At 43.2% G+C, this 12,134-nt stretch overlaps 1 protein-coding gene across 1 annotated transcript in view; it reads right to left on the reverse strand.

The window, feature by feature from the left end:
* The window catches only part of Tmem117 (transmembrane protein 117), a 448,299-nt gene that overhangs the window by 357,836 nt on the left and 78,329 nt on the right, over positions 1-12,134 (reverse strand). Inside the window, exon 3 of the mRNA XM_028869295.2 lies at positions 8,004-8,136. Coding sequence (XP_028725128.1) covers positions 8,004-8,136 — 133 coding nt within the window. The remainder of the gene's footprint in view (positions 1-8,003; positions 8,137-12,134) is intronic.

Below are 12,134 nucleotides of genomic sequence, written 5' to 3' on the forward strand. Positions count from 1 at the left end.
GTCTCCAATGCTGGCTGTATCCCTGAACACACAGAGATCTATGGGATTAAAGGCGTGTGCCACCACCGCCTGGCTCTTGCTATGGCACTAATAGCTCTGACCCCCGGGCAACTTTATTAACATACAATCAAAATCACATTTCAGTACAATTAGATTACCACCACAAGACCTCACATGCAAATACTTTCAAAACTGCCTGCACCACTGTCTTCTTGTCCTTCAGCTCTTCTCTATGCTATATTTAATCATATATATATACATATATACATATATATACATATATATATACATATGTACATATATATATATATTACCTGGAAAAGCAAAAAACAAACAAACAAACAAACCCTGAAGATTTTCTTTGTGATCAACTCTGGAAACATCAACTTTGCAGCCTTCGCTAAAGAATGCACTGTTCAGAAAAGCATTCCCATTCACAGAGGGTATTTAATGAACATGAATGCCTAGTTTCTTTACTGGTAAGCACAGTATTTGCTTTTTAATGCTGCAATAGGTCTATAAACATGTGAGCATGTTTGCACGTATGGATCTATAGATACTGTCATATGAGCCTGTCCTGGATCACAAGGAGGCCAAGCACATCACACAAAGCACATGCTATAGAGTTTGCTATCTACATTTCATCAAAAAGTTCCCTAGGGGCTGGGCAGATGGCTCAGGGAAGGTCCCACAAGGCTTTTACAGAGTACCTGGGTTCAGTTTCTGACACTCATAGTCAGGCAGTTTCAGTGCGACTCCAGCTCCTGGGAGCTAACACCCCGGCCTCTTTGAGTACCTGTAGTGTACTCACCTGAAGACATGCACACAAACATAATTAAATACAACGTTTGGGATGAAGGGTGGAAAGATTGTAAAACCAGACCAGGAAATCTGCTGTGAGACTGTCACTCCTAGAAGTGACAGAGAAGCTGCACCGTCTGTAGCAGAATATTATTTTAAGGGGTGTTCCTTTTGTTTATGTTGCATTTGTTTAACTCTGTGAAGCTGTGTTACTGTGCCTGTCTAAAACACCTGATGGTCTAATAAAGAACTGAATGGCCAATAGCAAGACAGGAGAAAAGATAAGTGGGGCTGGCAGGTAGAGAGAATCTATAGGAGAAATCTGGGAGGAGAGAAGAAGAAAGAAGGAGCCAGAGAAGGAGGAGGACTCCAGGGGCCAGCCACCCAGCTACACAGCAAGCCATGGAATAAAAAAACAAAGAAAGGTATACAGGAATAGAAAAGGGAAAGACCAGAGGCAAAAGATAGATGGGTTAATTTAAAGTTAAAAGTTTGCAAGAAACAAGCCAAACTAAGACTAGACGTTTATTATTAAGAATAAGCCTCTGTGTGTGATTTATTTGGGAGCTGGGTGGCTGGCCCCCAAAGAGACAAAGATTAAGAAAAAAAATCAACAGTACCCATAGATACTCAACAATGTGACTGCCTAAACAAGACCTGAACAATGACAATATCACTAGACATTCTAACCCAGGAGGGAAAACCTCACTGGATCCCATGCCCTAGACTGTGAACGAAAGGAAATTAAAGAATGTTGAGAGAGAGAGAGAGAGAGAGAGAGAGAGAGAGAGAGAGAGAGACAGAGAGAGAGAGAGACAGAGAGAGAGAGAGAGAGAGAGAGAGAGAGAATTAGCCTCTCCCAGGAATGAACACCCCAAATGGTTATCCAATACCAAGTCCTCGGCCCTGAAATCATATACACACAAGCAACACTAAACAGACCCCACAGGTTGCGTGTATAAATTATTGTATGCATAGACAATCATTTGACAATCAATTTGAGGAGTGAGGAGCAGGCAGCATGGAAGGGGTCGGAAGGAAGGGAGGGAGGGGGAAGTGGTGTCATCATATTTTAATTTAAATAATTTTAATTAAGAAATCTTCCCTAACAATAAGACAGACAAAAAAAAATGTCAACATCACAATTCAGATATTCGGAAAGGGGCAGATTTCTCTGTCTGATTTGTTTGGTTGCTTTTTAACTGTTGGATTGCGGGAAATACTGAGTCTGGTGCTAATATTGCCACTTGGGTGGATCGTGCACTTTGGTCATGGTCTCCTTGCTTCCCTCCCAAGTTCATGCTCTCTTCCTGGGAGAAAAAACCCTTCTGCCTTGCAACACTCAGCACTGAAAACGTGTCTTTTGCTGCCCTCCAGTGGCTGTTTTCGGTATAAAACCCTGCTATTAAAATGTTCTTCAGAAAGATACTTGTAAAAGGTGCTTGAAGTAGCCAAACACTAAGCATGCTTCCAGCCTTTTGTGACATACTTCATTTTCTAATCAGTAAGATGTCAGCCTGGACTTCGGAGCACATCTCTCCTCATTCCTCCCAAATAAAAGAGTTCTGAACTCTAACCCCAACCCTAAACAGATAGGTTTTAAGACCCTTCGGGAAACACAGCCGCAATTGGAAGGTTCAACTAGTTATTTTTGACGAAGTCGGCCCCAGCACTGGGGAAGAAAATGGCTTCCAGTTCTTGTCCTAGGTTTTTCTTTCTGGGTGGTTTATCCTATGTATAAACAATGCATTATTCTTCAGCTGTTATGCTGTGGCTACAAACTCTCAACTGTGGCTGCCACACTCTTTATGGCGCAAATGAGTGCTTGGCTCCTTTTTCGTTGACTGTTCAAGTAAGTTGACGGAAGTTGAGGCAGGAGGAAATCAAACTGCTTTGCACATAAACTGGGAAGTACACAAGTTCCTGGGGGACTCCAGGGAAGTTAGAGTCTGAAATTGGTCGGAGAAAATATCCAGGGTTGTGACATGAACTCAGATTCCTCAAGAAGCTGCATTCCGACCCCAAGACTGCATCTGTGCCTATGAGTGCTCTGGGAGAACTCGGTCCCACAAAGCACAGTTTAGGTGGGACATACTTCACAGCTGCCTGGCTGTGCCTGCTCTCGTGTGTCGGTTCATTCTTTCTCTATTGCACAGGGCAGAATCTTCTACCTGGAGGACTTCTGATTTCTCATTTCCAGCCGGCCTCAGCTCAGATTTCTATTGCTGTGATGAAACATCATGACCAAAAGCAACTTGAGGAAGGGTTTGTTTCACTTACTCTTCCATATCACAGTTCATTATTGAAGCCAGTCAAGGCAGGAACTCAAGCCGGGCAGCAACCTGGAGGCAGGAGCTGATGCAGAGGCCATGGAGGGGTGCCGCTTACTGGCTTGCTCCCCATAGCTTGCTCAGCCTGCTTCCTTGCAGAACCCAGGACCACCAGCCCAGGGATGGGACTACCCACAGTGGGCTGGGTCCTTCCCCATCAATTGCTAATTAAGAAAACACCCCACAGGCTTGCCTACAACCTATCTTACGGAAGCATTTTCTCAACTGAGGTTCCTGTGAAAGCCAAGTTACATTTTAAGTTTAATTACTATGCCTAAGAGATCCATAAAACAAAGATACAAGCTTCTTGCTCAAGGACAGATAGTTGCCACAATTCTGGAGGCTATTGTTTATGTAGGACAACAAGCCACATGTTTTCACTCCCCCAAACAAGTTTGTTAGACCCATCTACACTGGATGTTCTTGATCACAAGTGGGCAGGAGGATAACAGGCTGGAAATGCATCAGAATGTACATTTGCCCCTGACTGGATACAGGCTGGAGGTACATCAGGATGTATGCTTGCCCCTGACTGGACTTGATGGAAGATGCAATGAATTATGGGTTTTCCTTCTTAAGCTGCAACAAACCGTGACTCAGGCTCATTTACCGGGACCCTGGGTATGGACCTGGCCAGAGCCCATCTACCTGACCAGTATTTAATTACAACTTGCTTCAAATTTGGCTTTAAATCATGGCAGTGGTCTTATTCTTGATCAGCGGCATTAACACTCTTTCCTCTCTGATGCCTGTAGCCTGTGTCAAGTTGACATAAAACTAGTCAGCACAAAGCCCAAATCCTCAATTCTGGTCTCTGCCAGAGGCTGAAACCTCAAGTCCCTAAGTCGCTGCCTGGTATTCAGGTCCTCGTTGTGCTTTGTCCTATTTCAAGATAAGCTTAGCAACACATTTTAACAATCCATCCAGCCGAGTTGTATTTCCAATAGTCCTATGATTTGTACAGCAGGAGAGATTACTGGGTCCACCCCCATTGTGGAGAAAGAAACTGCTTATAAAATGCTTAAGGCAAAATGCTGCCTAGGAACATTACCTACAACCTCCAGCATGCACATAAAGGGAACTCAGATTATCTTTAACTCATTTTGGTGCAAAAAAAAAAAAAAAATGACTTGAAGGACAGGAGAAGCCATGACAGGCAGGATTTGGGCACAGTGAGGTGTAGAGAGCAGAACGAGAATAGTGCATGGAGATGTCTCCCCACCATGCTAGGAAATGTGGCAGTCGAAATCTCTGCTCTTTCGGTCCATGAAGCTCCTTTGCCTTTTGTCTTTCTCCCTGCACCTCAGTTCATTCCCCCAAAGACACCTAAAACCTTAGGAATTGATGTCTGCTTCAGGAATTCAACTGGGCAAAAACAGGAGCCGGGCAATTTACTTCTGATCCAGCAAGTTCTGGCCAGAGCTTGTTCTCTGTACTCAGGATTCGTGGCCTTCAGCTTATACTCAATTTATACTCAGTTCTAATTTTTTTTTTTAAGATTTATTTATTTATTATGTACACAGCATTTTGCCTGCATGTTTGCCTGCAGGCCAGAAGAGGGCGCCAGATCTCATTACAGATGGCTGTGAGGCACCATGTGGTTGCTGGGAATTGAACTCAGGAACTCTAGAAGAGCAGTCAGTGCTCTTAACCTCTGAGCCATCTCTCCAGTCCTATACTCAGTTCTAAATTGGGGATTTTTAAAAGCAGACCAAGCTAGAACTATCCCCTCCCTTTTTTATTTCTGAAACCCTACCGATGTTCAACACATACTCTAGTCTCAAAGCCTTCAGTCTAGAAAGTCCCAAAACATATGAACACAGGGCTAGTGGCCATGCTAGGTTTCCTGGGTTCAGAAAAAACTCTGGGAATGGGTCTAGGCCAACATTACTAGAAGCATCCCTAAGCCAGGGCAGACTGGAACCGTCCATGCAAACTGTCCATGCTGTGTATTTTTTTCATGTGACATTTTCAGGAGAAGGTTCTTTCCTAGCAAATGTGAGACGGATCACTGGGGAGTTCAAGGATTTGGTGTGAAGAAGCCTGAGTTCTCTGCTAGCAGCAATCATCCGGCATAAGCCAGTCTCCTGTGACGTCCACATGCCCCCAGACCTTTCCATCACTTCCTGCCCGACAGGATGAATCAATACCTCACATACCCGTGCCTCCCAGAGAACCCCGGAAGCACGCAAAAGCCCTTTTCTCTAGGAACTGATTTGTCCACCAGATTTACAAACAGGCTTTGAAGTCCTCGCTCAGCCACACGGCACACAGGATAAACGCTGGCAGTGCACCCTTTGGAAATGGCCATTTGATGTTTTAAGCAATTTGTCTCTTGCTGTGTATTTTTTTTTTTTCAATTGACATCCTTCAGGAGAAGGTTCTTTCCTAGCAAATGTGAGACGGATCACTGGAGAGTTCAAGGATCACACCAGAGTTCAAATATTCCATAATCTCTAATAATGCATTCAATCTGAGAATAAAAGGGAACCACAAGTTTAGGTAAGATACTACTTATAAACTGTAAACCATTCACTTATCGACTACACATACCTCCTATTTCTTTTCGTTATCAAAGTCAGCTTGAAAGTACAGAGAAGACTAACAGGGATGTAGTGAACTCAGTCACTGGGTCAGTCTAGAGGGACTTCTGTGGGCCCTTAGAAGTCACTACTTAATAGATCAACCTCTCTATATTGTTTTGAATAGGGAGTTAACTAGAATGCAACTTTGGGCAATCCTCAGTTTCTTGATCCATAAAATGGAGACAATTTTGAGAGCCAAAGTTTAATTACTATGACTAAAAGATCCATGAAACAAAAATGTCTCTGATCAGCAAGCATCTTGCTCAAAGAGAGAGAGTTCCTGAAACGGAGGAGGCTGTTGTTTATGGAGACAACAGACCACAAGTTTTCACTGCCCTCGACAAGTTTGTTGGACCCAACTACTGGATGTGCTTGATCACATGTGAGCAGGCGGTTCTCAGGCAGGAAAAACATCAGGATGTATGTTTACCCTGATTGGATGTAGGTTGGAGGTACATCAGGATGTATGCATGCCTCTGACTGGACCTGATGGGAAATACTTAAGCTGCTGTAAACCCTGATTCAGGGCCATCTTCTGGAAACCTAGAGATGGACCTGGCCAGAGTCCATCCTCCTGGCCAGTATTTAATTAAAGCTTGCTTCAGATTTGGCTTTGAATTGTGGTAGAGGTCTTATTCTTGATAGGTGGGATTAAAAACAACAAACGTCCCTGTTGCACAGGATCAGTGTGAGGTTTAGAACTGGGAGGCCTCACGCCCGATCCTAAGTTCTCAGCAGCTGTGAATCCTCTTTAGGATTATTTTGATTTAGCTGCTGAGTGTTTTACTCTGTGCATGGGATTACATGTTACTGCATTCAGTTTACTATTTTTAAATCTCTCTATCTTCACTTAAAACTTTAACACAGGCCTTATCAGCTCCATATAAAAATATAAACAGTCCTCCTGCCTCAGGCTCCCAGATGCTTGGAATTATAGGCCTGTGTTATCATATCAGTCTCCATCCAGTACTTTGAAAGTGCAGAGTCTTACAGGAAGCCCTCTCTCTGGTTGCCTTAGGTAATTCCAGACTGTCACTATGCACTGTTATCCCGGGATCAGAGTCGAGGAGTATTCTGAGGAAACCAGGTGGGAACCTATAACCCCATCATCAAAAATAAACCCACTGTCAATGTCATTATTTGGGTACAAAAATAATGATGACATCACATTTAATGGTGTTCTAAGGCCTGAATATTTGATCTAAAACCATTCAGGGATTTTGCTACTGTAAAGTATAATCCTTGTGAAACATCTGCTTTTCCATCACTAGTCAGCCCCTTCACAGTGAGAAGCTGTGAGAAATTAAATGGACTTTACTCTCAGCACTCAACAGTGGTGGCCAAAGTCTGTATATCGCATCCAAACCACCTCACCCAACAGAAATGGGTGGAGATCTTAGCTAGTCTGTAACCTAGAGGGAGAGGCCCTAGTCTAGTGAGGACAGACACCTTCCCTAGCACTTCTCTCAGTGCCCAATACATAAATGTCTTGTTGTTGGTACTCAGCTACTTCTTAAGACTGTAAGATGGAGCAGTCTCCAATGTTCTGCCTCTAAAACTCAACTGGAAGCAAGGCTACAGGACACTGTGTTGAAAGCCTGGCCTCTGGGCTTTGCTCTGCAACTGAAGAGCTAAAGGAAGTTGGAATAAACTCTACAATGAGGTGATCAGCAAATCTGCCTGCTGCTGTGATCCACTAAGGGTGGTGCTCTATCTGCATTTGATCCAGGGAGTCCAAACGGGACCCAGTTTCTCTCTGTTGAAACTGTCAGAAAGAGGTGTTGGTTGGTTGGTTGGTTGGTTGGTTGTTTCTATGCTATCACACCAGACATGGATCATGACTTTAAAACCAGCCTGGACTACACATCTGGACCATGTCAAAAAAAAAAAAAAAAAAAAAAGTTACCAATATCAAAGATCTTTACTGAGCTAGGCATTGTGGAGCACTGAACTGCAAACCTGGACCCCATCACAGCCCTGCCACACCATTACATTTCCTGACTTTCATGTTCTCTCCCACTATAATAAAATTTATGTCCGCCTTAAAACTATACCACAAAAAAAAGTTTTTTAAAAATAAGGAACAAGCCTCAGTGTCGTAAAACGCCTCATCTTCTGAAAAAGAAGAAAGGTTCTAAATGTCTTAAGTAAGACAAACACAGATTATCCCTAATGAGGGCACAGTGTCTGCAAAGCGACACGTTTGAACACCTGAAAGCGCTGGGTGAGTTCTGAGAACTTCATGTCCACCGCTGAGCGGAACACAAGGGAGCAGGCAGTGACTCACCCCATGTTCCCATCCATCAGCAGAACCGTGTTGTATATGTGAGAGAAGAGGAAAAGAAACAGAATGGTGCTGAAGAACATCGTCATCCACGATCCATGGTCTTCACGAAACATTTTCAACCGGAGCAACTGGCCTGAAATATAAACATTACGAGTTAGTGTACACTGGCAATTGAAATTCATGTATCTCTGCTTCATTTTCACCACGAGAATACCTTTGGGATAAACCGTTATAGAATGCCTTTTTGTTTTTATATGAGGGAAGGATAATGACTAAAATCCAAGACAACTAGTATCGTTCTGAGAAGTGGTCTATGTGAGAACTACTACCCAGGGATTATCCATTACACTGGCATGGGGGTAAATGAGAACACTACCCTTGCTGTATTTTATTTCATAAATGTGGTTTTGGTTCACACGGAAACTATGTAAGGCAGACAGCAAAAGGATGATAAGTAAGTTCTACATGGTTTCCTTTTGCTTCTAGATGCTCGTTCTTCATATCACCACCAGCTCCACTTGGAAAACAACTCGGTTTCTTAAGAGACATGAGAAGGAAACCAAAGATCCTGTCGTCAGACACAGAGGACTTAGCCTCACTCCTCTCTTAAAAGTTTGTACAGCCACTTGTGTGAGAGGGGGTCACATGTGTGTGTCACAGACAGCAGTGTGTCTTGTGGGAAAATATAATTTCCATTCTGATCCACAGAATCCAATTTACAAAGACAGATGATTTAAAAAAAGAGAGATGAGATTAAAGTGGTAAAAATTTTTTTTCTTTTATTTTATTTTACAATATCATTCAGTTCTACATATCAGCCATGGGTTCCCCTATTCTCCCCCCTCCTACCCCCTCCCTTCCCCCCCAACCCACCCCCATTCCCACCTCTTCCAGGGTAAAGCCTCACCCAAGGACTGAGCTCAACCTAGCAGACACAGTCCAGGCAGATCCAGTCCCCTCCTCCCAGACTGAGCCAAGTGTCCTTGCATAAGTCCCAGGTTTCAAACAGCTAACGCATGCAATGAGCACAGGACTCGGTCCCACTGCCTAGTTGCCTCCCAAACAAATCAAGCCAATCAACTGTCACACCTATTCAGAGGGCCTGATCCAGTTGGGGGCCCCTCAGCCTTTGGTTCATAGTTCATGTGTTTCCATTCGTTTGGCTATTTTTTTTTTCAGTAATTGAGTAAAACCAAAATTTATTATAAGCCACAGTTGTCCTAGGGACCTCTGTGCTATATATATAGCTTCCATGGTTCTGTGGGTTGTGGTCTGATTGTTCCTTATTTTATATCTAGAATTAAAGTGGTAAAATTTTGAGAAAAGAAATATATATTGGGATAAACACTGAACTAAAAATTATTAATATCAGAAGTGTCTCACAAAATGGTTAAATCTATGGATTCAAGTATTCTAAGAGATGAGTATGCTTTTTTTTTCTATAAATAAAACCCAAGAGAAGGAAAGCAGTGAGAATAAGCCTCTCTAAAGATAAACTTTGCCTGGTGTAGTTATTTCCATTCTTCAGAAAGCTTATCTATTCAGTGAGCAGGGAGATGGAATTGACAGAACTACACAGTGGGGTAGAGGGGTTAGAGATGGCTCACAGTTAGGATCACGTACCGATCTTACAGAAGACCCTAGCTCAGTCCCAGTACTCATGGCAGGGTCCTCACAACCACATGTGACTCCAGCTCCAGCGAATCTCTGTGGTCCTCTATGCTCATGCACACACGTGAACACATGCACACGATTAAAATAAAATATCTTGAAAGTGAAGTTGACTTGAGATTGTACAATTAAATGTCTCAATACAACAAAAAAGCTCCCTTTTTAACTACATGAAAGTCATGAAATAGACAAAACTTCCTCCTGAAATGATCTTGCTAGAGACAGCTTGCAAACAGAGAGAGGTCTGTTAAGACTTAGCTACGTGGCCCAGCACTTAGGAGCTCTTACTGCTCTCCCAGAGAACCCAAGTTGGGTTTCCAGCACCCATGTCACATGGTTCACAACCACCAACTCCAGCTCTGGGAGTCTGATGCCCCATCCTGGCTTCCACAGGTACCCACATACACATAATTCATAAATAAAAATAAGTTTTAAAATGCCAAAGTTTAACTACTAAACTTGCCCTTGTATTTACTTTGGTTAAAATAGCACATTAGATGTTACTTGGAAACAGGTAAATATTATCTTATCCATAACTTTAGCTGGAGGGGGAAAAAGGCAGATGGCTTACACATGTCTTCTTGACTCACAGAGAAGCAAAGGGCTAATATGAAGCTCAGGAGGGGCTGAGACAGACCAGCTGGTAAAGTTCTTGCCTTGCAAATACAGGACTTGAACTCCATCCCAGACCCTACACACACACACACACACACACACACACACACACACACACACACACACACACACACAAAGCTGAGTATGGTGATTCATGCTAGTGAGATGGAGACAGGCATATCCCTGTGGCTCAGTGGCCAGCCAGCCTAGGCTAATCAGCAAGGTCTGGGGCCCAGCAAGAAACCTGACTCAAACAAACAAGGGGACCAACTCCTGAGAAACAACATTTGATGTCAGCAGGTGAGCCCCATAGGCTATGCACCTCCAAGAGGTTGACTCTGACCTCCATGTGCACATGTGAATACACACACACACACACACACACACACACACACACACACACACACACACAAGATTTCAAAAGGAAAATTTAACTGTACAGCTAATAAAATAATGCACAAGGCTCTACCAAAACAAATGATACTAACACCACCACTGACAAGATTTTAGAACTTGAGGATTAACTAAGTAATTGTGGAAAGCCGGAAATGTTGAAGCCTCTCTCTGAGACACTGACAGGACTATCACAGTAAAAAGATATTAGGCGCCGGGCGGTGGTGGCGCATGCCTTTAATCCCAGCACTCGGGAGGCAGAGGCAGGCAGATCTCTGTGAGTTTGAGGCCAGCCTGGGCTACCAAGTGAGTCCCAGGAAAGGCGCAAAGCTACACAGAGAAACCCTGTCTCGAAAAACAAAACAAAACAAAAAAAAGATATTAGGCAGAAAGTGTTCGGGGCTAAAAGGAACCATGAGAACTTGCAATCAGAATTCCGTTAAGACTCTAAATGTGAATTTACTTTTCAATGTCTATTTATGTCAAAAATTCACTAACAGACTGATTTTATACCAGTGATTTGGGAGTGCTCTGCAAATAATATGCTGTGAATTAACCATGTGCTGCTGAAATAATACAAAGTTAGTAAAAGTAGAAATGTGATAGACTGCTCACTGGCGGTAATTCCAGGCATTAGATACATCAGTGTAAAATGGCAGGTTAGCAGGGTTGGAACTCACTGGAAGAGCACACAGCACATGGTCAGCCTGGGTGTGATACAGTGGTGGAGTCAAATCACATCAACCCTCCCCTGAAGCAACTTCAAGATTAACTCGATAAACAACTACCAAATGCCAGAAACAGGTATCCACGATGCCATCAACTGAACGGCCCCACAAATGACTTTCCCATACAATCTAATCAAACCCAGAACCTCGAAAGTACATGAGGATGTCTGATGAGCACACACAGTCTCTGCCCGGCAAGGTGGCCATGCACATTGTTTAACTGGATCACCAGTGTCATAATTACTCTCCTGGCATAAAGATTAATGGTGGTCCCATCATTTCTCCCTAGTGGTGTTGGTTTGGGCAATAAATTCCAGTCAACTACTATCCACAACAGATTGGTTCTAGAGCCTTCCATGAGTACCAAAACCCATGTATGCTCAAATCCGTTACATAAAATAGCATGGCATTGGCATGTACCCCACACAGATCCTCTCATGCACTTTTAATCTTCTCTAGATTTCTTATGATCCCTTAACTGTGAGAATAGTTGCTGTATTGCTTAGGGGGAAATGACCAGGGGTTGGGGGGGAATCCTGTATGTGTTCAGTACAGGTGCAATGTTTTTCACATATTTTATATTCATTGTTGACTGAATCTGCAAATATGGAATCAACAGACACAGAGCTAGTGTATGCCACTACTGCTACAGACCACAGAATCCACAACCTTCTAATGCTTTCTACTAGGAGAATCTCAGGTAGTAAGAGGCTTCGAGGAACAA

The sequence above is a fragment of the Peromyscus leucopus genome, chromosome 20 (genome assembly GCF_004664715.2).
Source record: "Peromyscus leucopus breed LL Stock chromosome 20, UCI_PerLeu_2.1, whole genome shotgun sequence".
NCBI classification, from domain to species: Eukaryota; Metazoa; Chordata; class Mammalia; order Rodentia; family Cricetidae; genus Peromyscus; species Peromyscus leucopus.